Source organism: Monodelphis domestica, chromosome 1 (assembly GCF_027887165.1).
Source record: "Monodelphis domestica isolate mMonDom1 chromosome 1, mMonDom1.pri, whole genome shotgun sequence".
In the NCBI taxonomy this organism is placed as follows: Eukaryota; Metazoa; Chordata; class Mammalia; order Didelphimorphia; family Didelphidae; genus Monodelphis; species Monodelphis domestica.
Window position 1 is genome coordinate 226,882,956 of NC_077227.1, and position 26,362 is coordinate 226,909,317.

General features: G+C 35.5%; 1 protein-coding gene across 28 annotated transcripts in view; it reads left to right on the plus strand.

The window, feature by feature from the left end:
* UNC79 (unc-79 homolog, NALCN channel complex subunit) overlaps positions 1-26,362 on the plus strand; it is a 338,162-nt gene that overhangs the window by 151,875 nt on the left and 159,925 nt on the right. For all 28 annotated transcript variants that reach the window (XM_056810500.1, XM_056810495.1, XM_056810498.1 and 25 more), the window contains one exon: positions 23,919-24,060. In XM_056810500.1, the coding sequence (XP_056666478.1) occupies positions 23,919-24,060 (142 nt within the window). The remainder of the gene's footprint in view (positions 1-23,918; positions 24,061-26,362) is intronic.

Genomic DNA, 26,362 nt, shown 5'->3' on the forward strand with positions numbered 1-26,362 from the left:
ATATTGATCTAATTTCTGTCATACTCCTTTATAGTTTTCCCAGTTGTTTTTGTCAGATAATGAACCCTTACTCTATTAGTTAAAATCATTGTGTTTATCAGATACTGTATTGTTATGTACATGTTGCATACTTTTGATTACTTTTAATTTTAGCTTATCTATTCCATTGATCAATTATTCTATTTTTTAAAATTAATACCAGTTTTGAATGTTACTATCTTGTAATACTATTTGAGATCTGGAATTGCTAGGATATTATCCTTCCCACTTTTTCCCATTGTTTTGTTTTAAAAAAAAATAAAAAAATTTGTATAATCTGTTTTTAACATTACTTATATTCTCCACTTTCTTCCTCCCCTTCTCCTTCTCAGAGAGCCATTCTTTATAATGATGAATTAAAAAAGGGTAAAAATGTTTCCAAAAACTGACATATCAAAAAAGTTTGACAATATTTTATATATGTCACATATAATATATGTGTATTGTGAAGGGGTAAATTTTTGGGGTAGGAGTTTGAACAAAAGCCAGTGTGCAGTTTATTAAATGCAGAACACTTAGTTTATTATTAGGAAATACAGATATGAAATAAGAAGGACGAAAGTGATAGTAATCTCACAATAGTTTGTAACTATACCCCAGATCTCAAACCTAACTAAATTTTTTTATAGAAAACTCTACATCTATCTATCTATCTAAGATGGCAATATCTTCTGCTAGGCCAAAGCCCTTCACTACTCTATCTGATAATATAATTACTATCTATCTACCCAAATTAAAAATTACTAATAAGGCTATTAAGGCCTTAAATCCATTTCTCAGTCTCCTCACAGTCCCAGAGAGTAAGTCACACACTTCTCTCCTTAGGGGACACAGAGTCAAAAACTCTTTCTAATGGTCTGCAACTTATAAACCACACTCAGCTACACCCTTCTAACTGTTACCAACTGACAGTTCGCACAGCAGGGGGTCACCAACTGCCAACCTACACAGGAGGGGGTGGGGTCTCCTGAAAAAAATTTTTCCTTTTACTCTTAAATATAAAAGTAAAAATTAATAAAAACTATCTTAACAGTATAAATATACATTATATATAATATTTCACATCAGTGGTACTCTACTTGTACAGAGGATTAGGGAGAGGTATCATCTCTTTGGAGCCAAACTTGCTTATTGTAACTTCACAGCATGTAGCTTCAGTTATTTTGTTATTGTTGTGTCAATTTAAATTATAGTCATCCTGCATATCATTTTTCTGATTCTTCCTACTTCACTTTGTAGCAGTTCATATGTCTTCCCATACTTCTTTCTATTCATCATGTTCATTATTTTAAATAAGTCAGTCATATTTCATTACATTCATGTACCATAATTTCTTTAGCTATTCTCCTGTCAATTAGCATCTACTTTGTTCCCTGTTCTGCCACAAAATGTATTGCTATAATCATTTATTTATATGTTGGATCTTGCTTCTTGTCACTGGCCTCTTTAGAGTATATGGCTAATAGAAGAATTCCTGGGTTAAAAGAATTTGGACATTTTAGTTACAAGAAAGTGACTGAATAATTTCAAATTGTTTTCGGAATGGTTATACAAATTCATAGCTCTACTAACAATATGCTTGCCATTTAGAAGCCCTCCATTATTGACAGTTCTCATAATTTGACAACTTTGTCAATTCATTGGTTTATTTTTTTCTTTTGTTGATTAGAACATTTAGAGATAGAAAATTTCCCTTCGGGATTGCTTGAGCTGAATCTTTTTAAATTTTGGCAAGCTATGTGGAGTTGTATTGGGACCAGAGAGCTCTAGAGTTGAAATGACTCTTAGACTGCCTCCCATTACAAAACCTGCCTCAATCCTGCTTTCCTTCAAGGCTGACTGAAGCCCTGCTTTTACTGATTTCTCCAGGAAAGGGTATCTCAATTTTCTTTTTCCAAGTATTTAGTACACAGGAAGAACTTTGTACAGGTTTTTCATAAATTCATTCAGTCGCTCTATTGTAGAATTTGTTCTAAGTGTTGGAAAGTATCTTTTTCCTCACCTCCTCATTGGAGAAGCTTCCTTGAAAGCTAGGACCTGTGTCTTTTCTCTCTTTGCATCCGTGTATCTCAAAAACTTTTTGTCTGTAATATACCCTTATTAAATTTTTGAGTTAGATTGAATTCTTAACTCCAGGTCTTAGCACAGGCAGGATTCTGCCCCTTGATTCCCCAACTCCTGGAATTCTCTCCTACATCACCTCCCTGTTTGAGCATTCTTCAGTCCTTCAAAGCTCAGTTCAGGGGGAAAAATGCAAAAAAATGTTTCTTTTATTTTCTTTGTAACTGTTTAATATCCCCTTTATGATCAACTTTTCAAATGACTCTTTTTTATATATCCTCTTTGTTTTCTGTTCTCATCTGTTTCACTGTAGACTTTAATTTTTCTTTATCAGAATTTGTATATATATTTCTATTTTTGTTCAATCTTTATTTTGATAAGTGAGGTCATGTGATACCTGCTTCTCTCATCTCTTCTTCCATATTTGTATACTAATTTTCTTTGGGTATCCTGTTTATGTTGATGATCAAGGAGACCTGGGAATGGCCACATTCCTTGTCCTCCAACTGTTGGTACAACCTCCACCCCTCACCATCATCTAACAGGAAAGAACTCTTGTAAAGAAGGAGCCAACTGTACCCACCAACTGTGAATCAATTGACTCTCACACAGAGTAAGTGGACTAGCTGAGCAAAAGTAGAGAGAGATGGGAAGTAGTATGTGCCTGGAAACTTGAACTATCACTATTACCTTGTTCACCCTCTCCCCATAGTCCTTTCTATTGTTGCTTTCTTGACTATTGAGTACTGTGTTATTGTAGATTGCATGACTCATAACAAAGTCTGTTTGCTGCATTCCATCTGAGTTCTGCAATTTTCTGGACTAGGTTTGGTTCTGGGAGAGTATAGGCTGTAAATGGATTCAGCTCTGATTACACAGTTAGAAAGTTCTTTTGATACAGAATAGCAGAATTGTAGATTCCAAGCTGCTACTACTATTACTATTTGCTTGTGCTTAACCATCACCTTTTTCAATACATTGCCTAAAGCCTCCCTAGCTTAGAATGCCATTCCCATTAGATAAAGTGCTCAATTATCAAGAAAGCATCAGTAGAACCAGCCTAGATTTACCCTCCAAAAGTGTGGCAGTGCCCAGTCCTTATATCAAGTCCAAAATTATGAAGTAGGCTGGAAAGATGGGCAAACAATAACAGCAAAAATTATTGTAAATGGGCTATTATAGTGGCAGGCACTCTTAAGATACAAACACAAAAGAAGAGCAAAACTTCTAAAAGCAATGCCTCAGGAAAAAAACAACATAGCTTGGGTACAAACTCAACTAGAATTTTTGAAGGAGATAAAGCAACAGTTTAAAAAAAAGTTACAATTTTTTAAGAAATGTAATGAGAGTGCTTATGGAAAAGAATTGGAAAAGAAATGCAGACCATGGAAGAAATGTTGGAAAGATAAATTAGGGAATTAAATTAGTAAATTCTGCATGGCATGAGTTACAAAAATTTGCTCAAGCAACAGGCTTCCTGAAAATTTGAAGGACTGAAAAGAAGTCAGTAATTCTGCGAGGTAATGAAAAATATTAAAACAAAGTCAAAATGCTGAACAAATGAAAGAAAATATAAATTATCTTTTAGCAACAACATCTGGGCAGAAAAACAGATCAAGGAGAAAAAAAATAAAAAGTAATTGCATTATTTGAATACCATAGCCATAAAAAGAAACTAGATCTCTTATTTCAAGAAATATTAAAAGAAAACTATGTAGAGGGAAAAGTAGAAATAGAAAGAATCCAGTGGTCACTTCTTAAAAGAAATCCTAACATAAAATCTAGGAAAATAATAGCCAAAATCCAGAGTTTCCAAGTTAAAGAAAAAAAAATATTGCAGATGTCCAAGAATTCAAGGACTAAGGAGCTATAGTCAGAATCACAAATGATATAGCAGTCACTATTATAAAGGAGAAGAGCAGCTTGCAATATCATATTCTAGAAAGAAGACAACATGGACTTAGAGACAAGAATATCTTACCCAAAGAGGTATACAGGGTGTTAAGGAATACTAATATGTCTCTTGTGAGGCTGCTAAGCTTTTTTTTCAGGGCTGCTTTGTACTTTTGAGCCATACCAATCATTCAATTCTCATCTGTGGCTTAAAGAAACTATGACATGTGCTGCAGCCAAGCCCCAATAAAACTGTCTTGGCAGATGAACTAAGCCTGGTTGAGGGTAATTTAGATCCATTGGTGAATTAGGGAGTTGCCAACTCTGAAACATGTCATGACTTCCCTGGCAGAATAGGCAAATGTGGACAGTTTGTTCCAATGGGCCATGAAACTGGTAGAAACAAGTGCCATGGAGCACTTAGACCTTGGTCAGACATCAAAGAATTCAAGATCTTTCACTGCATCCTGAGCCATTACCAGTTACCTTGATTTTTGTCTTGCCACTAGACTTTGATGACCCTGGAAGAAAGAGTGAGGCTGATTATTTTGTGCAGCTTTGCCTCACTTAAATTGAATTTATGTGTGAATCAAAAGATATTACATACCATTTTGCAATTTTTCATTTTACCATTTTATTATTTCATTATTTTATATATTACTCCTACCTTAAGGTTATGTGGCACCATGCCAATGACAAAGCAGCAGATGTAGCTATATGCTGTAGCCACAACCTTGCACACAAGGCAGTCCAGGGCATAATAGGGCCATCTTCTCACTGGACTGAGGCAACAGTGGAATTTGGCAGCTCCTTGGGTGTCTGAGCAGCCTTTTTAAAGAACCAGACTGCTTACCTTCAGGCATGAGGTAGGGGTTAGAAAAGAGACCCTAAAAACTGCTTCATCTAACCTAACCCTGACTTGCTTATCATAGCAGGTGGGGATCCTACTCTATGGATGAATGACAAAAGAAATGCACTCAGACTTTGCAAAGACTATTCTATTTACATTTGGTACATAGATTGTGTATACACTTATGGACAACAACATGAAATCCAGTAGACTTGAATGATGAACAGCTCTTGCTTTGAGAGAACTTAGCAGGTATTACATCCAAATCGCAGTCCTGAGTTAAATAAGATTGGCAAATGAAGGCCAGAAACTCTGATGTCAGAACTGGATACATGTTTTTCTGGAGTGGTTGCCATGATGAGGAGTGCCATGAAGCAATTAAATCTAATGTAGTCAATAAGCTTGTATGCCTTCCCAAAAGAGTGAACAATAAGGTCATGACAATGTGGTTGCCACTTGCAGGAAAGTGCCATGCCACCATCATCAGCGCATTTGCTCCTACCATAATGTACCCTGATGAGATCAAAGAAAAATTTTATGAAGAGTTGGAGACCCTTATCATCAATATGCCAAAAAAAGGATAAGCTTGTAATTCTGGGTGATTTTAATACAAGAGTAGGCACAGACTATCATATATGGCAGAGAGTCCTTGGGAGAAATGGAGTCAGAAACAGCAACTGTCACTCACTCCTGAAGACTTGTGCATCTCATGACCTTTTCATCAACAACACTGTCTTTTGCTTACCTCAATGCAATAAAACTGCATGGATGCACTTTCAAAGAAAACACTGGTATTTAATAGAATGCCTCATTGTGAGAAGAGACAGTGAGAATGTGAGTAATGAAAGCCATTTATGGTTCAGAGTGCTAGTCAGATCATAGACTTATTCTCTCCAAGCTAAACATTGACATTCAATGAAAGTGGCACCCTCAAGGCAAATGATTATTAGAAGACTTAACATCAACAAACTTGAGAGTTTCTCCATGTGTGAACAGTTTGTTGCTGACTTGGAGGGAAAGCTGAGCCAACACACAGTTGGCAAGAGTGGAGCATAAAAGCAGTGGGCAACTTTCAGAGATTTGGTATGCAACACCATTTATTTATTTGGACCAGAACATTTACAAACATCAAAATTAGTTTGATGAAAATGATGAGGAAATTCATAAGCTAAAAAATTAAAAACAAGAACTCCACAGGGTTTTACTATCAGGATAGTCCATCCATCTCTAAAATGTCAGCATTTAACTCTATTAAAGTAAAGCACAAATGAAACTTAGACAGACAAATGAATCTTGGCTATCTATGAAGGCAGATGAAATTCAGTCTTACACTGATACTAACAACAGAATGCACTTCTATGATGCTTTTAGGCTATCTGTTGATCAAAGACTTGTGGTGCATCTTAACTACTCAATGCTGATGGAGCCACAAGGATTAGTGATATGTTCATGATCTTGCAGGGATGGACTGAATAGTTCCATAGTGTAGTCAATAGACTGTAATCAACAAGCCATTGACTGTATACCTCAAGTTGAAGTCAGTGCTTTGTCTCATGAAAGGAGCCTAGTGACATTCAAAACCTCTTCTGCAGTTGGAAGTTCAGGTAGAGCTAGACTGATTCTAGTACAGCAGAAATTTACAAGGTGGGGAGTCCACTGCTCATACAAAATCTGACTGATCTTCTGTATTACATGGCAAGAGGAGATTATCCCCCAGGAGATCGAAGATGCCTCCATTGTCCATCTCTAAAAGAAAAGTAAATGGGTTGTTATGTGACAATCCCTGGATGGGAGACATCTTTCTTTTAGTAATTGCTGACAAGATTTTTGCATGAGTTCTTCTATTCCTCACTTGGAAGATTGTCTTCTAATTGAGACCCAGTGGAGCTTCAGAAAGGAATGAAGAATTTTTGGTAGAGTGTTTGCTGTCCAACAATTCCAGCAGAAATGCTAAGAACAGAACAGAGATCTGTATGCAAACATTCATCAATCTGACCAAAGCCTATGGTTGTCAATCATGAGGGCTTGTGGAAGTTCATGGCAAAATTGGTTGTGCAGAGAAGTTAATCGGTATTATGCACCATATTCATAAGTAGATTCTGAATAATGGATGATGCTCTTGAGCTTTCCTAGTCACCAGTGCAGTGAAGTAGCACTGGGTGCTTTTAAAGCATGATGCTTTCAGCAGTATTGACAGATTCCTTCATTGAGGATGAAAACAGCATTAAGGTCAGCTGCTGCACAGGTGGTAAATTATTTAACTTGAAAAGCCTACAAGCAAGACTAAAGTGGAGAGAAGATGCACTTTTTGTTCACAGATGTTTGTGCAATCAATGCAAGGCTCTACAGCTGAAATGTAACAGTATATGAATTGATTCTCTGCTGTTTGTGCTAATTTTGGCTTAACAATTAACACCAAGAAAACAAGAGATTCTCTACCATCCAGTACTGTACCATCTATATGTGGAATAGAACCAGGGATTACAACTAATGGAGAAATTTTGAATGCTGTGGAATAGTTCACTCATTTTGGCAATATACTTTCCAGGGATGTACACATAGATAGCAAAAGTAAGCTTAGGATACTGAAGGAAAGTGTGGGGGAGAAAAGACATATTAGGTTGCATAATGAAGACATTGTGCTGACATCACTATTGTTAGCCTTTGAAACCTGGACTATAGGCCAGTGTCATGGCAGGAAATTGAATCACTCTCATTTGAATTGTCTTAGGAAGATTCTGGAGATCACCTGGTAAGATAAGGCACTGGACACTGGGGTCCTTTCTTGAGTGGAATGGCCAAGTATTCAAACTCTGTTGCAGAGAGCATAACTCTGATAGACTGGCCATATTGTTCAAATACCAAATGTATGTTTGTCTAAAATACTACTTTACAGAGAATTCACACATGGAGTGCTCACATGGAGTTTCAAGAAGAAGTGCTATAAGGACACTATTAAGGTCTCCCTGAAGAACTTTGGTATCTGTTTGAGACATGGGAGACCCTGGCACAAGACCATCAGCATGGCAAACCTATATCAAAGGAGGCACTGTTCTGTGAGCAAAGCAGAATTGCAGTATCTCAACAGACATGTGAGATCCTCAAATTTAGGGGCATCTCCATCTCAAATGTTCATAAGGGCTAATTATGCCTGATCTGTAGCAGAACCGTCTGAGCTTATGTTGGTCTGATCAGCCAGTCAGACACATTGTACATTCCAAAATAGTTTTATTGGTTTGCAACTTCACCAACAATGCCCTAATGTGTATAATTTTCACAAATCCTTCAGTATTAACTATTTCCATCTTTAATTCTTTTTTGGCAATTCATAGGTTAGCAAGCAAAATATCAGAATTATTTTTATTTAAAAAATTTTAAATTATTTTTGACTTGGAACATTCTTTTATATGGGTCTTAATAGTTTGCAGTTCTTTAGATCATCTCCTGGGAGCTGGATTTTTGTTTTATTATAATATGCACATGCATATATATATATATATTAGTTGTTTATATATCTTATATGCCATACCCTTATTAGAGAAAGTTTTATATTTTCACACTAGCAAGGATCATCTGCAATGGAGTTAAGTTAGAAGCTTTCCCAGTAAGATCAGGAGTGAAGCAAGGATGCCTATTATCACCCCCATTATATAATATAGTACTAAAATGCTAACTTTAGCAATAGGAGAAGAAAAAAATTGAAGGAATTAAAATAGGCAATGAGGGAACTATACCAATACTCTTTGCAGATGATATGATGGTATACCTAGAGAATCAATTAAAAACTAATTGAAATAATTAAAACTTCAGCAAAGTTTCAGGGTACAAAATAAACCCACATAAGTCATTTTGATATATTACCAACAAAGTTCAACCCAAAATATAGAAAGAGAATTCCATTTAAGATAACTCTAGACAATATTAAATACTTAGTAATCTACTTGTTAAGAGAAATGCAGGAATTATATGAATACAATTACAAAACATTTTTCACATGAATAAAGGCAGATCTAAATAACTAGAAAATATTAATTGCTCATGTGTAGGCTGAGCTAATATAATAAAATAACAATTCTACCAAAATTAACTTATTCAATGCCATACCACTCAAACTGTCAAAAATTATTTTATAGAACTAGAAAAATAGTAACAAAATTCATCTGGAAGATCAAAGGGTGAAAATCAAGGGAATTGATGAAAAAACATATGCAGGAAGGTGGCCTAGGAGTACCAGGTCTTTAACTGTACTATAAAGCAATAATTAGCAGAATAGTCTGGTTATTCAGTACTAGGTCTGTGTCCCAAAAAGATGAAAAAAAATGGGAAAGGATCTGTTCCTACAAAAATATTTATAGCTGTTCTTTTTGTGGTGGGGCAGAGAATTGGAAACTAAAGGGATGTTCTTGGGAATGGCTGAATAAATTCTGGTATAATGTGGTGATGGTATAGTATTGTGCTATAAGGAATGATGAAAAGGATAATATCTGAAAGAGCTGGAATGACCTACATGAATTGATGCAGAGTGAAATAAGCAGAACCAGGAAAATATTGTACACAGGAGCAGCAATATTGTGGAATGATCAAATGTGATAGACTTTGCTACTAACAGCAATACAACAATCCAGGACAGTTGAGGCATTTATGAAAAAGAATGCTATCCTCTCCAGAGAAAGAACTGTTGAAGTAGAAATGCAGATGAAAGCATATGATTTATCATTTGTTTATTTGGATATATGTTTTGGGATTTTGCTATTACAAGATTATTTACTTATAAAAATGAATAATAATGAAATACAGAAAAAGAACTTTTGGAGTCAGATGCAGATCAAAGTGTACCATCTTTCATATTAGTTTATTTATGTTTTTATTTTGGGGTTTTGGCATTATATGAGTATTTTCTTACAACAGTGATCAATATGGAAGTATATTTTGTATTATAACACATGTATAATCCAGATCAAATTGATTGCTGTCTCTGAGAGGGGGAGGAAAGAAAAGGAAGGAGGAAGATAATGTGAATCTTCTAATTTCAGAAAACATATATTGAAAATTGTTCTTATATGTAATTGGGAAAATAAAATATATTTGAAAAATTCTAATTGAAATATATATATGTAACATACTTCTCTTCTAATTTTATGGTATGATCTTTCATATTAATCTTTTATATTCATTTAATTATTTTACAATATTACATAAAATGTTTATTTATGCCTAATTTTTTGCCAGTCTCTAGTTTTCTTAGCAGTTTTTATCTAATAGTGATTTCTTTACCAAGTAATAATTTTAGTTTTATTGAATAGCATATTATTGAGTTCCATTTTTCTGGTTCTACTTTACCACTTCTGCTCCAGTTAATTGATTTTTTTAACCAATACCTAATAGTTCGGATGACTACTATTTTATAATATAGTTTGAGATTTGGAAGTGCTATTCCCCCTTTCTTCCCTATCTTCATATTTTACATTTTTTCAAATGAATTTTGGAAATTATTTTATCAAGTTCTGTAACTTATCCCTTGATAATTTGATTGATATTGCATCAAAATGTAAATTAAATTTAGTGCCATTGTCATTTTTATTGTTTTGGCCCAGCCATGAGTATTATATATTATCCCAGTTTTTAATGTTAACTTTCATTTCTTTAAGGGTTGCTTTGTAATTGAGTCTATACAAATATTTTGTGTGATTTGGTAGGTTAATTTTCAAATACTTAATGTATTTTTTTAGTTTTCAAAAAAAATAAATTTAATTAATTTAGAATATTTTCCCATGCTTACATGATTCACTATTCCTCCCTTTCCCTCGTCCCTCCTAGAGCTGACAAGCAGTTCCACTGGATTATACATGTATTATTATTCAAAACCTATTTTCATGTTATTCATATTTGCAATAGAGTAATCTTTTAATATCAAAACCCTAATTATGTCCCTATTGACCTACATGATTTATCATATGTTTTTTTTCTGTGTTTCTGTTCCCACAGTTCTTTCTCTGGATGTGGATAGAGTTCTTTCTCCTAAGTCCCTTAGAATTGTCCTGGATTGTTGCATTGCTGCTAGTAGAAAAGTCTGTTACATTCGATTGTGCCATAGTGTATCAGTCTCTGTGTACAGTGTTCTCTACAATGTTCTCCTGGTTCTGCTCCTTTCACTCTGCATAAAATCCTGGAGGTTGTTCCAGTTCACATGAAATTCCTCCAGTTCAATATTCCTTTCAGCAAAATAGCATTCTAGCACCATCATCAGATACCACAATTTGTTCAGCCATTCACCAATTGATGGATACCCTCTCATTTTCCACTTTTTTGCCACTACAGAGAGCACAACTACGAATATTTTTGTGCACGTATTTTTCCCTATTTTCTCTTTGGGGTACAAACCCAGCAGTGGTATGGCTGGATGAAAGGACAGGCATTCTTTTAAAGCCCTTTGGGCATAGTTCCAAATTGCCTTCTAGAATAGTTTAATCAATTCACAACTGCACCAGTAGTGTATTAGTGTCCCAATTTTGCCACATTCCCTCCAACATTTATTAATGTCCTTTGCTGTTATATTGGCCAATCTGCTAGATGTGAGGTAGTACCTCAGAATTATTTTGATTTTCATTCCTCTAATTATGAGAGATTTCAAACACTTTTTCATGTGCTTATTGATAATTTTGATTTCTTCCTTTGAAAATTATGTATTCATGTCCCTTGCCCATTTATCAATTGGGGAATGGCTAGTACCATATTGTTTTATTTTTTTTAAATCCCTACTAAACAATACTGTGTATTGATTCCAAGACAGAAGAGTGATAAGGGCTAGGCAATGGGGGTTAAGTGACTTCCCCAGAGTCACACAGCTAGGAAGTGTCTGAGACCAAATTTGAACCTAGGACCTCCTGTCTCTAGGCCTGGCTCTCAATCACTGAACTACCCAGCTGCCCCCTACCATTTTGTTTTGATGATCATGGCTTTATAGTACAGTTTAAGATCTGGTACTGCTAGGCTCCCATCCTTGACATTTTTTTTCCATTAGGTCCCTTGATATTCTTGATCTTTTGTTCTTCCAAATGAACTTTGTTATAATTTTTTCTAATTCAGTAAAGAAGTTTCTTGATAGTTTGATAGGTATGGCACTGAATAAGTAAATTAATTTGGGTAGGATTGTAATTTTTATTATATTAGCACATCCTACCCATGAGCAATTAATGTTTTCCCAATTTTTTAGATCTAGTTTTAAATGTGTGGAAAGTGTTTTGTAGTTGTGTTCATATAATTCATGTGTTTGTTTTGGCAAATATATTCCTAAATATTTTATATTATCTAGGATGATTTTAAATGGAATTTCTCTTTCTAACTCTTGCTGCTGAGTTGGGTTGGAAATATATAGAAATGCTGATGATTTATGTGGGTTTATTTTGTATCCTGCAACTTTGCTAAAGTTGTTAATTATTTCCATTAGCTTTTTAGTTGATTCTCTAGGATTCTTTAAGCAGACCATCATCTCATCTGCAAAGAGTGACAATTTAGTCTCCTCATTGCCTACTTTAATTCCTTCAATTTCTTTTTCTTCTATAATTGCTACCACTAGAGTTTCTAGTACAATGTTAAATAATAGAGGTGATAATTGGCATCCTTGCTTCACTCATGATCTTATTGGGAAGGCTTCTCACTTATCCCCATTGCAGATGATGCTTGCTGATGGTTTTAAATATATGCTGTTTATTATTTTTAGGAAAGGTCCATCTATTCCTATACTTTATAGTGTTTTTAATAGGAATTAGTATTGTATTTCATCAAAGGTTTCTTCTGTCTCTTTGAGATAATCATGTGATTTCTGTTGGTTTGCTTAATAATATGGTTAATTATATGGATGATTTTCCTAACATTAAACCATTCTTGCATTCCTGGTATAAATCCTACCTGATCATAGTGAATAATCCTTGTGATCATTTGCTTGAGTCTTTTTGCTAGTATCCTATTTAAATTTTTGCATCTATGTTCATTAAGGAGATTGGTCTGTAGTTTTCTTTCTCTGTTTTTGATCTGCCTGGCTTTGGGATCAGTACCATATTTGTGTCATAAAAGGGATTTGGTAGAACTCCTTTGCTTGTTTTGTCAAATAGTTTGTAAAGTACTGGGATTAGTTGTTACTTAAATGTTTAATAGAATTCACTTGTGAATGCATCTGGGTCTGGGGGTTTTTTTAGGGAGTTTTTGATGGCTTGTTTAATTTCTTTTTCTGAGATGGGATTGTTTTAGTATTCTATTTCCTCTTTTGTTAATCTAGGCAATTTATATTTTTTGTAAATATTCACCCATTCTACCTAGATTGTCATAAATATTGTGATATAGTTGGGCAAAGTAATTCCTAATAATTACCTTAATTTCCCCTTCATTAGAAGTAAGGTTACCCTTTTCATCTTTGATACTGTGAATGTGATATTCTTCTTTTTTTATTAGATTGACTAGTACTTTATCTAGTGTATTTGTTTTTTCAAAGTACCAGCTCCTACTCTTATTTATTAGTTCAATGGTTCTTTTATTTTCAATTTTATTAATTTCTCCTTTGATTTTTAGGGTTTCCAATTTAGTTTTTTTTCCTGAGGATTTTTAATTTGTTCTCTTTCTAGTTTTTAAGTTGCAAGCCCAGTTCATTGGCCTTATCCCTTCCTGACTTGTTAATATATGCACTCATGTATATAAATTTTCCCCTGAGTACTGTGGCCACATCCCATAGATGTTGGTATGTTGTTTCCTCATTGTCATTCTCTTTAATGAAAGTCAGTAATTGTTTCTTTGATTTGTTCTTTAAACCGCATCAGTTTTGAAGAATTTGATTATTTAAAATAGTTTCCAATGAATTTTAAATCTGTCTTTCCATAAGCCCTTATTGATTATGATTTTTATTGCATTATGGTCTAAAATTGCATTTATTATTTCTGCTTTCCTACATTTTTGCAATGTTTTTATGCCCTAGTACATGGTCAGTCTTTATATATGTCCCATGTTCTGCTGAAAAGAAGGTATATTCCATTTTATCTTTATTTATTTTTTTTCCCAGATATCTATTAGCTTTAATTTTTCTAACATTTCATTCATTTCCTTTACTTCTTTCTTATTTTTTTAAAATTTGATTTATCTAGTTCTGATAGAGGAAGGTTGAGGTCCACCACTAGTATGGTTTTACTATCTGTTTCCTCCTTAATCTTGTTTCATTCCTCCTTTACAAATCTGAATGCTGTACCATTTGGTGCATATATATTGAGTACTGATATTTCTTCATTATTTATACTGCCTTCTATAAGGATGTTATTACTTTCCTTATCTCTTTTAATGAAATCTATTTTTGCTTTAGCTGTGTCTGAGATAATTGCTGCTCCTGTCTTCTTTGTCTCAGTTGCAGTCCAGTAAATTCTGCTCCACCTTTACCTTGTGTATGTCTGTCTGCCTCAAGTGTGTTTCTTATAGACAACATATGGATGGATTCTGTTTTTTAATCCATTCTGCTATCTCTTCCTTTTTATTGATGAGTTCATTCCATTCACATTCACAGTTATGATTACAGTCTGTGAATTCCCTTCCATTTTGACTTCCTCCTTTGGTTTTGCCTTTCCTCTTGTCCCTCTTACCTTCCCCTCCAACTTTTTTGCTTTTAGTTGGTCTCCTCCCTTTCCCCTCCCTAATGTTACTCCCCTTCTTAACCCCTCCCCTCTTATTTTCCCCCTCTTACTATAGTGCCTTTTAAATGACCCTCCAACCTCTCCCTCCCTTGTATATTGCTCCCTTCCCCACCAGTTCATTTATTACCCTTCTACTTCTCTATAGGGCACAAGACAATTCTCTGCCCCAATGGATCTGATTGTTCTTCCCTCTCTGAGTCAAATCCAAGGAGCACAAGATTTAAGTATTACCTGTCATTAACCTCTTCCAGCCTTGCATTGTATTGCTCTTCCCCCCTCATCCTGCCCCATGTGCTTCTTTCTGAAATATATATATATATATATATATATATATATATATATATATATATATATATGTAGTTACTCCATTTTTTCTCTTTTTCCCATTTCTCTTAGTATTATCCTCTTTTTACCCTTAGATTTTCATATTTTATTGACATATCATCCTATACAGTTTGTCACTGTACCCTCTAAGTTTACGTCTTCTAGCTACCTCAATGATAATGACAATTTTTAAGAATTACCAATATCATCTTTTCATATAGGAATACAAATCATTTGAGTTTATTTTGGGCCCCTTAAAATGTTTTTTCCCCTTTTCTTAATTACCTTTTGGTGATTCTTTTCAGTTCTGTATTTGGGCATCAAATTTTCTGCTTAAGTCTGGTCTTTTCTTCAAGAATACTTGAAAATCTTCTATTTTATTAAATGACCATACTCTCCTTTGCAAGAATATAGTCAGTTTTTTCTGGATAGTTGATTTTTGGTTATAGACCCAGTCCCTTGCTTTCTGGAATATCATATTCCATGCCTCCTGGTTTTTCACTGTGTATGCAGTCAGGTCCTGTGTAATTCTCCATGATATCTGAATTGTTTCTTTTTAGCAGTTTGTAGTATCTTTTCCTTGGTCTGGAAGTTCTTGACCTTGGCTATAACATTCCTGGGCATTGTCAATTGGGGCTTTAATGCATGAGATAATCTGTGGATTCTTTCAATCTCTACACTGCACTCTTGTTCAAGAATATCAGGTCAGTTTTCTTGGATAATTTCCTGTAGAATGATGTCCAGACTTTTTCCTTTGTCATGATTTTCCTGTAGTCTAATAATTCTTAAATTGTCTCTCCTGGATCTATTTTCCATGTCTGTTGTTTTATCAATGAGGTGTTTCATATTTTCCTCAATTTTTTCATTCTTTTGATTTTGTTTTATATACCCTTGCTGCCTTGTGAAGTCATTTGCTTCTAGTTTTTTTATTATAATTTTTAAAGATTAAATTTCATCCCTGGCTTTTTGATCCTCTTTTTCTTTTTTATCTATTTTTATTTGTAGGTCATCTTTCACTTTTTTTGCCTTATTTTCAAGCTGGTCAATTCTGGCTTTTAACTAATTATTTTCTTATTTTAGTTCATGTGCTTCTGTTTCCAGCAGATCTATTTTGCTTTTTTAAATTCTTTTCCCAATTGTCTTCAGCCTCCCTTAATTATTTTTTGAATTGTGTTTTGAGTTCTTCTAAAGCCTGAGTCCAATTAGTTGGAGTTCCTGGGCTTTTGCTTGGTGTTCCTTGGTCTTCCTCTGTTCCATTTGTTCTTTGTGCATTACCTGAATAGAACCTGTTGATTGTGATTTATTTTTCTTTTTCTGTTGTTTACTCATTTCCCCCCTTCTTTCTCCCTCTTTATTGGCTATATTTTTGCTCCTCTGTTTATTTGCTGTATCTGTGAGTTTGGGCTTTTCTACCCTGAAGAGGCTTCTTCTCTGCTTTGTCGATTAACTGGATTAAGTTGATGGAGCTGACCTGTTGTATTAATGTGCCCTGAGGTCAGATCTTCCCTAGCTGCCAGCAGAAGTTAAAAGTAAAAGTGAAAGTGTGGAGGCTGAAGATAGTTACCCTCATCCTCCTCTCTTCTTTTCTGCCAGCCACCTTCCTACCAGCTGCCCAGTCAGAGCCCTGAGCTTTCCATGGTGGTACCAATGTAATTTGTTGTGGTTGCATCTTCGTCCTGAGATTCCAGTAAGCCAGATTCTTACCATGGGTTTCAGTGCAGTAGGTGGGGGAGAGGTATTGGAGATTGAGCTTTTCTGCCTCCTGGTGGCTGCTTTTCTGCACTATTGATAGACTGAATTAAGCCTGTTGAGGTGATCTACAGAGCTGAATGTACCCTGAGGCCAAAACTTCCAGAGGCAGAGGCCCAAGATGTCGGAGTGGTGACTGAAGGCTGTGACCAGGCTGCCCTCCTCTCTGACCCTCTCTTCCAGCTGCCTCCCTGCCAGCTGTGGTCAGAGTCCTGAGCCTTAAGTAGCAGTGGTAGCAAGGCGCTCCCTCCAGGCTAGAGTCTTCTCCCTGAAATTCTACCAACCACCCGAGTCTCAGCATAGTAGGTTGGAAATGGGCCCTGGGACTTTCCTTCTTTCTTTTCCTTAAATCCAAGAATTCAACCTCCTCTCGTACCTTTTTAGTTGAATCAAGCAGGAGAGTCCCCTAGCTTTGTCCTGTTGTATTTGGTTTTCTGTCTCACTTCAAGTGCTTTGTTTTTTATTGGTGTGGAAGGGTTTTCACAGAGGAACTGACTTTTGTTGTTTCTAAGGCACCATCTTGACTCTGCCTCCCAACCTCCAATGCATTTTATAGCTTTGGAATGAGATTCCTTTTCTATTATTGCCTCTTGGATTTTAAAATAATATATATATATATATAATATATAGATAGATAGATAGATATAGATGTAATTTCTATTATATAGAAATGCTATTGATTTTTGAGGTGTTTATTTTGTAGCCTACAACTTTATTAATTGTCTAGTTTCTCTCTGTACTGTTTTTGGTTTATGAGTAGGTTTTGTGTATGTCCTAACAGTGTTCAGCTTCTTGATTTCCTCAATCTCCTTGTCTCTTAAAATTTTCTCTGTTACCTCTAATTTTTCTTTTAAATCTTGCTTTTGTTTACTTTGTGCTGAATAATTTTCATAGAGGGAAGTCGAGGTTTTATTGCTAATTCCATAGTATTTTCCAAATAAACTATTATGTCATCAGAAATATGTGTATATTGTTAAGGTAGGATTTGGGGTAAGGGGAAAAACAAGAGGAAAACATATAAATTCTGATTTATGGTTTAGGAACGGTAGGAAAGGAATTAGCGTTTAGGAATATACTTATTTTTATACTTAATTTAAAAGATGATAACTAACTAAAATATTTTACTAAGCTAAAAAATTAACTTCCCAAACATCCCAGTCTCACACCCAGAGTCCAAATCAAATAGGGCCAGGATCTTAAGTTGTTAGATGTTCAAGTAAGTCCAGAGATCTTCTCACTGATGCTGCCAGCATCCAGATTCAGAAAACCTCCTTCCTCCATTGATCACAGGGAAAATCCTCTTCAAGCCTTAATCTCAACTTCTTCAGGAGAGAAGTCAATTGGGCAAATGGAAGCTTCTCCTAGATCTCTCAGGTTCCCATATGATCCTGTCAATCATTCCCTAACTTTTGCATCTCTCAGTTTTTTGCAACAGTTTTTGCAAATTTCTCTGGGTTAGATATTGGCTCATAAAGAAGTATGCTAGAGTGTTTTCTCAATTTTTGAGAAAAAATTGGGTAGTATTGGCTCTAATTTTATTTTAAAAGTTTGATGAAATTCTGTGATTTTATCAGAATCAGGATTTTTTCTTTGGTGGTGTATTTCAGTTTCTACTTAGCTCTGATCTTTTTATCAGGGATGATTGAATGTTCTCAAGAGCATGAGAGCCTGTGTGTTTGTGTGTGTGTGTGTGTGTGTGTGTGTGTGTGTGTGTTTGTTTGTTTAAACCCTTACCTTCTTTCTTAAATTCAGTACTAAGTATTGATTCCAAGGCACAAGAGCTTTAAAGACTAGGTAATTGGAGTTAAGTGACTTGCCCAGGGCCATATAGCTAAGAAGTTTCTGAGGTCAGATTTGAACACAGAACCTCCCATCTCTAGGCCTGTTACTCTATCCACTAAGCTACCTATCTGCCCCAAGAGGTCAATTATATTAAATTTTATATGTATGTATATATGTATTTATAAAGTAAGTATATATACATATATTTATGATATATTAAGTATAACGATTAGATTATACTTAAAATTTACAAGGTAAATATTCTTGGCCTTGTAACTTTGGCTTGTGAAATATGTATTACAAGATTCTTTCCTTCATGGTAGTTTTTGCTAAGTATAAAGATGGGGATCTTCTTGTTTTATTAATAAAGGTTAACCTCACTGGTTGAGATGTTGTACCAGTGAGGAAAGGGGTGGATATGTGAGCAGGTGCAGGGGATGAGGTGAAAGTTATGAGAGGGGAAATGGCAGCACTTCTGTCTCATCCTGGTGTGAGCAAGAACAGGGGTTGAAGTAAAATCTACGAGAGAGGGAAAGGCAACTCCTCTCTCTCCTTCTCAAGTGATAACTAGTAGTCTGTATCACTTGAATCCCTTTTGTTGTGATGGCTGAGGGGATGAGATGTCAGTTTCCCCAGTCAGCAGCTTTAGAGGAAGGTTTCTATATTTCCTTCTCCTAAGGAAAATAGGGGTCAGGCTGTGTCTGACCTTACCACAGAGGGATAGGCCTCTGGCTAGAGGTCTGTTTCCAGTTATTTAAGCCCCCTTCCATTTATGAATTAGGCCAAATTGATTCTGACTGCTAAATAGGAGACTTATTAAGGAGATGAGGTAAATGGGTTGAGTGGAAGAGGGTAGAAGGTAATCCTGTCAGAACATCTATGCATTTGTTGGTTCAAGGGGCTGATGTCTATTCCCAGGAAGGTCTCTGCCCCTTTGCTCAACTAAATGCCCTTTCTATAGTCTAATACTATTATGTTCCTAAAGGAACAATCTAGACATAGTTTTTGGGAGTCCAGGAAGGATCCAGGAGGACTGGGCTCTGGTTGGAGAGTTCAAACCAGCACCCCCTCAGGGGTCTGTGATGTTCACTGTAGGTGGAGGAACAGTAGTAGGCTTTCTGGAGAGAAAGCAGCTTCTGGCTCAAGGCAAGAAGCAAAGTCTTCACTGGTGGCTTCAGAAGTTCTTCAGCCACCTGAGGTCGAAGACCAAGGGGTTCTTCAGAATCCCTTCAGCCCCCCCCCCTTCTTCTCCCAGAAGCCCTTGTTCTTCCAACTGTTATTCCAGTCCTCAGTCACCGTAGAATTAAAAAAATCTTCCTTGGTTCATCCTAACATAAGCCTGGTCTGGTTCTGATTCAGTTTCTTCGTTCTTGAACTCTCTCTTTCTGGAAGCTTGTAGTACTTTTTCTTTGACTTGGAAGTTTGGCATTTTGGTTATGGCATTGCTGGATTACTTTGGACTTTCAGGAGGTGACTAGTGTATTTAAAACATTTTTATTTTGCTGTCTTATCCTAATTAATCCTTGTTCTGATCTTCCTTTATGAAATCTTGAAATATAGTATCCAGTTTTTTGGGACAGGGGGTTGATGATAGTTTTTTTGGATGGTCTAAAATTGTGTCCTTGTATAGTTTTTTAGGTCAGTTATTTGTGATACTATATTACTTTTTTCATTATTTTGGCTTAGTTCTAATTTCTTGTTATTTCATGGTATCATTGAGAGTTTTGTTTATTATTATTATTATTATATTGGGTGAAGCTTTCTACCTCCTTACTAAGCTGTTCTTCTTTTCATTTTTTCTTCCAATGTCAAATTTCATTTTTATCACTTGCTTTATTTCTTCCAGCTTCTCTTGTAAAAGTCTTTTTTTTCAGAGGTTTTACTTATAGTTTTTAGGAAGTCATATGCTTTTGATTTTATCTCTTGGATTTTTCTAATCACAGAGTATTTTTTCATTGTGTTTGGTGCTTTTATTTAGGAGGCTATTGCAGTAACATAGGTGAGGGGTGTTGAGGAACACCGAGATTAGAACCTGAACTAGGATGGTGGCCTTGTGATTGGAGAGGAGAGAGATTTGAGAGATGCTGAGGTAGAATAAACAAGATGACTTTTGTGCGGGTATGGGGGAAATGAGGAAGAAGGAAGAATTGATGACCATTTAAAGTTTGTGAAACTGAATGATTTGAAGGATGGCAGTGTCCTTAAGAGAAACAGTAAATTTATAAAGAGAGGTGAAAGAAGAGATAAGATAATGAGTGTTTGCAGCTAAATTTAAGATAGTACATTCAGTTAAAATGTCTAGCATTTTGTTATGTTATACGGGCTAGTAGGAGCTAAACTAGGTCTGAATTTGTAGATCTGGGAGTTATCTATATAGAGATGATAGTTGTACTCATGAGAATTGATGAGTGCACCAAGAGAAAATATAAGAATCATAGATAAGGACTTACAGTAGAGCTTTGGGGTACCCACAGACAAAGAAGGTTGGACATAGATGATAATCTAGCAAAGGTAACTGAGATATAGCAAGACAGTAAGAAGGAGAGACAAGCAAATAGGGACATGAAAATTTGGAGAAGACTATATCTTGGAGAAGAGAGTGGTTAGTAATGTCAATGCAGAAGATTGAAGAAAGACTATCAGTTTTGGCAGTTGAGAAGTTGTGTTGTGGGAGAAATCAGGGCTATTGGTTTACTCTGGATTGAAATAAATGAGACTATACTTGTAAACCATCTAATATTTAACTAAAAGAAACTTACCTAATGGTAGTATGGAAAGAGTATACTAATCAAGGAAACAACATTGGATCAGGTAGACATAACTACCCTTTACTCCATATAAAAAATACCAGATAAAAGAAGGATTTATTAGGTAAGAGTTATGTTGACTCACACGACCATGAGGCATTCATAAAGCTAAGGAACTCCATCTCCTCTTGGGTTAGACTTTTTATGTCTTAGAAGATCAGGAAGCTACATGAACAGTTCTAATCTTAGTCCTCTAGTCAGTTTTCTTGTTTTTTGTTTGTTTTTTTTTTTAAAGGGAGGAATTAGATTAGGTTATATGAAGTAAAGGCTACTACTACCCACATTTGGTAACAGAGTAAGCAGTGAAAGTTGAGTGATGAGGTCAGAGTCTAGCTTGAAAAGAATTTAGAAAAGAGTGGAGGGGAAGTAGAGATAACACTTTGAGGCAACATTTTTCTAGTATTTTTTTGTGAAAGGAAGAAGAGAGGATTGATTTTTGAGAGGATCATAGTGTTAGCTGAGTTTTTTTTTTAAAGAATGGTGAGGAGATATTATTTGGTTTATATACAATAGAGAAGGAATCTCCTGTTTTTGAATAGTTTTTGAAATAACGTTTTAGAAAAGTTTTTGAATAACGGAAAGTTAGTTAAAAAAGTAAATAGATTGACTTCTAGTGGGATAGGCCTTCTTGAAATTAGATAGGATAAATTTGCAGTGGATCCAGGCATTATAGGTATATAGCTTCTACATCAGAGCAGCATATAAGAAAGAGAGGTGAAAACAGACAGTGGAGGTTATGTTTTGGCAAAGGATAAGTAGAAATAACATAAAGGGGACAGAATACAGTTGAGATTCTCAACCACTGGGACAAAAATAAGAAAGAATAAAAGCAGAGCTATCAAAAGGGATGTAGCCAGGAAGAACGCTGAAGGATAGAGGAACTAGAGGTCATTATGAGGGAAAAAGATTTCAGAATAGTGAAGTACAAGGGAAGATGGAAAGATAGGAGATTATGATTACAAAGATGAATTTTATCATTCTTGGTTATGGAAATGGACCACCACCAAGTGCATCAGGAGACTGGTAGATACAAAAGCTAGAAATAATGGGTGCCCATCAGTTAGTGTCTGGTTGAACAAATTATGCTATATGAATGTAATTGGATATTTTTGCAACATAAGAATGATGAAATGTGAATAATAAAGAGAACCTGTAAAATTTATATGAACTGATGTAGAGCAAAATAAGCAGAACCAAGAGAACTGCATTACTAAAATGACCACAGTAATGTAAAGGAAAAGAGTTCAAAATAAATCAGAATTCAGGCCAATGAAGTGATCATTCATGTCTCCAGAGGAATGAGAATGAAACATACCTCATTCTTCTTGGTGGAGAGTTTCCTACTTGGTTAATGCATCAATTGTTTTGCTTAACTTCTGTCTTTTTTTTTTAAATTTCTTTCTTAAAATAAGAATTCTCTTGGACAGGCTTGATGACAGCAAAAGTAAAGGAAAGCATTAATGCATGAATTTAAAAATGATCTTGCATGAGAAATATCTAAATGAATATTAAATGAAAGTACAGGTATAAACTATATCAGACAATTCACCACCTTGGGAGGGGTTGAAAGGGAAAGAGGGGGAAACTTGAATTTTTAAATGTCAAAAAAGGTAAAATGGTCAAAAATCATTTCTATGTGAAACTGGAAAAAATGAATAAAGAAAATGATCTTGGTCCAAAATAAATTTGAGTCCTGACTCTGCCTCTAAACTGTGTACCCTTAAGCAGGTCATTTTACTTCTGAGCCTATTGTCCTCCTCTATAAAATGAGGGTAGTTATGTTCATCCCTATTTTTATAAGAAGAGCACCAGGTGGTGAAGTGGATAGAGTGCTAGCACCTGGAGTCAGAAAGATTCTTCTTTGTGAATTCAAATGTGGCCTCTCAGGGCAACAAGGTGGCTCAGTGAATTGATAGCCAGGCCTAGAGACGGGAGGTTGTGGGCTCATACTTGACCTCAGACACTTCCTAGCTGTCTGACCCTAAGCAAGTCACTTAACCCCCATTGCCTAGCCCTTACTGCTCTTCTGCCTTAGAACCAATACATAGTTTTAATTCTAAGATGGAAGGTAAGGGTTTTAAAAAAATTGGCATCAGGCACTAACTGTATAAACCTGGGCAAGAACCTTCACCATGTTTGCTTTAGCATCCTTATCTGTAAAATGAGCTAGAGAAGGAAATGGCAAACCAGTCTAGTATCTCTGCCAAGACGACTCCAAATATGAGATACAAAGAGTTAGTTATGACTAATAAATGACTGAAATGTTGTGTATTATAGGATTATTTTTAAAGAAAGCATATTTTATAAAACTTAAAGCACAATTGAAATGTGTTATTATTATGGAGAGACATAATACATTTAATATGTACCAGACATAACCTTATGAAGTAAGTAGGAGAAATCTTATCTTCATTTAACAGATGAGGAAACTGAGCAATAATGGAGTAAAGTGACTTGTCCAAGGTCATAGATTAAGTAAGTGTTAGGCTTGGAATTAAAAATCCATGTCAAGAAAATAGTTTTTAAAACTTCATAAATCCTATCAATTTGATGACAATTATAGTAAAATAGTAAATTTTCCAATATTTATTCGCAGTTAGATATGAACCTTTTCTCTGTAGGCTAGTTTTACTTCATTGGTCACTGTTGATATTGCCTGAATATGTAACTAGACCCTCTTTCACTTTCTTTCACGAAGGCTTTTGTGTTCTAAAACTCATGAAGCTTCTTGTCCTGTTCTTTTAGGAGCCCACCGACAACCTTGAAGACAGTCTTCTCTATTCCCGACCAGAGTTTATAATAGGTACTGAAGGAGAAGAAGAAGAGAACCCAGTCTCAAAGCATGGAGAAAACCCAGGAAATCACAATGAACTCCCTGAAAATATTGGTAGGTCAACCTAGTGTAAGACACTAGGAGGGGCAATGGGCCAACCTGAACTTTTAAGAGGAAGCATATCCAAAGGCGTGGGCTGATTGGATGAACACAACTACCTAGGAATAAAATCTTTTCCTAGGAGTATAAATTGAACACATTATAGGGCAGGGATGAGACTTAAGTGTGCTGATGATTGAAGGGTGGGGCAGAGAGAAAAAAAAAACCTGAGGAAAGAAGTGGCCCTAAATAGAATGCTTTGCTGAATCAAACCAGAATTTATTGGGTTAGTAGTGGAGAGTATGCTGATAATAAAGCTAGATAATAAGTGGGAAAAGTTACTATTAGGGGCAGCTAGATGGCTCAGTTGGATAGAGAGCCAGGTCTAGAAATGGGAGGTCATTGGTTCAAGTCTGCCTTCAGACATTTCCTAGCCATGTGAGTGTGACCCTGGCCAAGTCACTTAACACCAGTTGCCTAGCCCTTGCCACTCTTATGACTTTTGAATTAATACTTAATATTGATTCTAAAACAGAAGGAAAGAGTTTAAGGGGGAAAAAGTGACTATTTGAGCCAAATGTATTCCAATGCTGAGAAATAAGAATAATCCACACAAAAAAACCCCAACAAACCAAAAACAAACCACATTGGCTAGAGGATGGTTCATTCCATAATGTTAATATAGGTTTTCAAATAGGCCTAAAGGGCGATGAAGCAGAGTCTTGGGATAATCACAAGAACAAAAATATATCCAGAGCTGACAGAAAAGACCTTCTCATCCCAAACTCAGCACTTAGTAGAAAATTGCTTTCTTCTACTTGGTGACAGTATCCAGTACTGCTCACAGGTCATTAGGACACTGAGCACACACATATTGGTCATACCCTTTAAAACTCTGGAGTCTCATTTTGGTCTTTCCAAACTAAATATCCCTTTCTTGAACAAATCCTCATATTAACATGCTCTCTAATCCTTTCGATACCTTCCTTTAGATATGTTCCTCTTTATCAGTATTTGTACCTGAATGAATGAAAAGATACTTATCTTGTACCTACTATGTGCAGGACTTGTATTAAGCACTAGAGATACAAATACAAAAATGAAACAATCCCTGCTCTTAAGGACCTTATATTCTATTAGGGATGTTGGTAAAGATAATATTTAATAAGGAATTGGTGGCAAAAGAAAGGAGTTTTCGTGTGGGGTGTTATAGGCATGGTTAGTGGTAATGGCAATTATTCATTTAATTACTCCTTCAAGAGCAAGAAGTAGAAAGGGGAGAGTAGATATGTGGCAATGAGGTAAATGGAAATATGCCCTCAAAAGTTTTGGTTTCCTGGATGACTGAATGGAATGTAAAACATGGCCTGGGACTGACAGAATTTGAATTTACTCCCTAATTAGAATAGCTCAGCATATGTGGAATTCCAGAGCTGAGTAGATTAACTCCCTGGAGAACATGATGTATGGAAGTGCAATATAGAGGGTCACTGTTTCAGGAAGGGAGAAAGAGGCAGTTACTTATAGAATAGATGGCAAGAGACCCAGGTAAGCTCTGGTTTCCTAATCCAAGAACTAGAATAGAATTCCTGTTGAGGCTTCTTAAAAGTGGAGCCTAGAACTGAACACAATATTCATAATGTGTTCTGATCAAAGCAGAATAAAACACAAAAGTCATCTCCCTTGTCCTGGACACTAAACTTCTCTAATTTAAGCCCCAGTCTGGTAAGACCCTCAGGACCTTTCCACAAAAATGTTGTCTAAATATACTTCTCTCATCTATACAGATGAAATTGATAATTTAAAACCCAAGTGTTGTAATTCACATTTATTTCTGTTGCATTTCATCTTACTAGATTTGTTTCATTATTCTTACCTTTCAAGTATAGGAATTTACATTTACCTATATTACATTTGATCTAACTAAATTTGTTTCTCCATATCCCCTCAATAGTTTTTTGGATTCTGACTTGGTGACTTAATGTGTTAGCCATTTTAGTTTGATATCTGCAAATTGTACAAGCATGCCTGCCATGCTTTATTTAAGTCACTGATTAAAATATTGACTCTCATAGAGCCAAGGCAGTTCCCTAAGAATCTAGAGACTTCCCTTCAAGTTGACTGTTTCATTAATGACGACTCCTTGGGGTCAGTCATTCATCCAGTTCTAGATCACTTAACCTATTTAATCTACATCTTCTCTGCCTTGTACAGAAGTGTATAGCATGATAGATGTTTATCCAATAGTTTGCCAAAAATCTGTGTATTCGGTGTATGTAGTATGTCTCTGATCTGCTATTTTACTTAATCATTCCAA